The sequence below is a fragment of the Aplysia californica genome, unplaced genomic scaffold (assembly GCF_000002075.1).
Source record: "Aplysia californica isolate F4 #8 unplaced genomic scaffold, AplCal3.0 scaffold00581, whole genome shotgun sequence".
NCBI lineage: Eukaryota > Metazoa > Mollusca > Gastropoda > Aplysiida > Aplysiidae > Aplysia > Aplysia californica.
Window position 1 is genome coordinate 465012 of NW_004797851.1, and position 2179 is coordinate 467190.

Here is a 2179-nt window from a genome sequence, read left to right on the forward strand (position 1 = left end):
GTGATGATAATGATGATGATGGTGATGATGATGATGATGATAATGATGATGAAGATGTGACAGCAGTTGTTTTGGGGTTTTTTTTTGGTCATCTTATGTTATAGTTGAGGTCGTGTTTTGCTATTTTTATGTTGCTATTGTTGTTAGTGTTGGTGTTGCTGTTATTGTTAGTGTTGGTGTTGCTGTTGCTGTTGGTGTTGGTGTTGCTGTTGTTGTTAGTGTTGGTGTTGCTGTTGTTGTTAGTGTTGGTGTTGCTGTTGTTGTTAGTGTTGGTGTTGCTGCTGTTATTGTTGTGCAATTGTGATGCTGTTTCTCATGTTGTTTCTCAGATTGTGATGTTGTTTCTCAGATTGGGATGTCGTTTCTCAGATTGTGATGTTGTTTCTCAGATTGTGATGCCATTTCTCAGATTATTATTTTGTTTTTCAGATTGTGATGTTGTTTTACAGATTGTGAAGCGCTGGTTCGTGGACAACATGGACTCAAATGACCGCGGCATCCTCCGACTGCTGCATGTGCTGGCCGTGCTAGAGCTCACAGAGGTCCTGGACAAGTGTATCAGTCTGCTCAAGATCTAGTAAGTTCTTCTTCCTCGCCAGTCTCCTCAAGATCTAGTGAGTCTCCTCAAGATCTAGTGATATCTCTTCTTCCATCAGTCTCCTCAAGATCTAGTGAGTTCTCCTCCTCCTCCAGGCTCCTCAAGATCTAGTGAGTTCTCTTCCTTCCTCCCCAGTCTGCTCAAAATCTAGTGAGTACTTTTCCTCCATTATCAGTCTCATCAAGATCTAGTGAGTTCTCTTTCTTCGCCGTTATCACAGACTTGTTGGTGACGACGTGTGGAGACATTGTGTTGTAAACTGGCCGAGAACTCAAACTCAAATATTGGGCCACCCAACTAACCGGGGATGTGGCTGGACAATTGAGAATAATTAGGAGCTTGGCTGTTAGACTGAATCTAGTTAAAGTAAAAATGTGAACAAGAATGGCGTAGGGAAACCCGATCAGAATCCGTAGATTATATCCACGTTTAGTGCCAGTGTATAACTGTACTTCATTATCGCATCCTTATTGATTTATTGTTGGCTAGGCACTCTACGTAACTCACCGGGAGATACAAAAGTTTTTGTGGACTATTTTATGTTGGATCTCCCAGGGAAACTCATGAGGGTCCTGGTTAGACAGCCACTGTGACCGTTTTGTGACAAGACTAGATTAGTTTAGAAATTGTTCTGGCATTTGCTACAACACACACATAGTCTGTTAAATCACCACGAAGTCACATGATTATTGTGTTCTGTCTAGCCGGGACCAGTCGCAGAGGGTGGATCAAAATTTAGATGGGGCTCAGGTTTCGTCCACTTCTTTACCACCAAATAGCAACCAATACGCCCTAAACATTACGGATTTTCTATACTCACGGCGAGCCACGGTATTTTGAGAACCGTTCAAACGAGAAGAGTAACCTTTGTCTTCTGTCTCTTTGTTCTAAGTTAGATTCTTTTGGATGAAAAGGTTGTCTTAAAAGTGGTTCGACGTGATTTATAATTTTTCAATCTCAGCGGCACAAACACAAAACTTACACACTCAGCACTTCAAACATATTCCGTCTATGAGCTGGATTAGTTGACCGTGTAGTCGTCGAATGTACAACGCACCTAACAAAGGTCCAATGACCGCGTAGGTATCTGTGCCACTGGGGGAAAGTTTGACGTTAGCTTTCACTCCATTGTCAGAGCTAGGAGAACGTGAGCCATCCGTAGTGTTCTTTTCCCCAGTCTTCTACCTTTTTTTTACTAGAAGAATTTCATTACGAAGGTCCGTGGGAATGGGCTCATCCTGTGCTGAGCCCTAAAGACATTTGATTGGCTGTTAGATTACTATAGTTGTAAGCAGAGACAACAGCGATTGGATAAGCGAGCAAGCTGCCAAGTTGATCACTCTGTGTTCATTGCGGGCGACCTTAACGGTTTAACCGCTTATTTTGTTATTTAAGAAACTGTCATTTACTTTGGGATAGAGTTGAGGGGGGATGGGAGGGGGGCTCAAGCCTCACTACCCACTGCCACAGGCCAGGACAAGACACTAAACGTCACAAATTAGAAATGACCCCAAAGTGATCTTTCTTTAGCTCACCTGTATCAATATTAATAGGGTTTTCAGCCCGGTTGATAGGCGGGCG

General features: G+C 42.9%; 1 protein-coding gene across 1 annotated transcript in view; it reads left to right on the forward strand.

Annotated features, from left to right (window-relative positions):
• Positions 1-2179, forward strand: part of LOC101855746 — a gene marked incomplete at its 3' end in the record, with an annotated part of 59554 nt that overhangs the window by 52386 nt on the left and 4989 nt on the right. Inside the window, 1 exon segment of the mRNA XM_013087379.2 lies at positions 450-577. Coding sequence (XP_012942833.1) covers positions 450-577 — 128 coding nt within the window.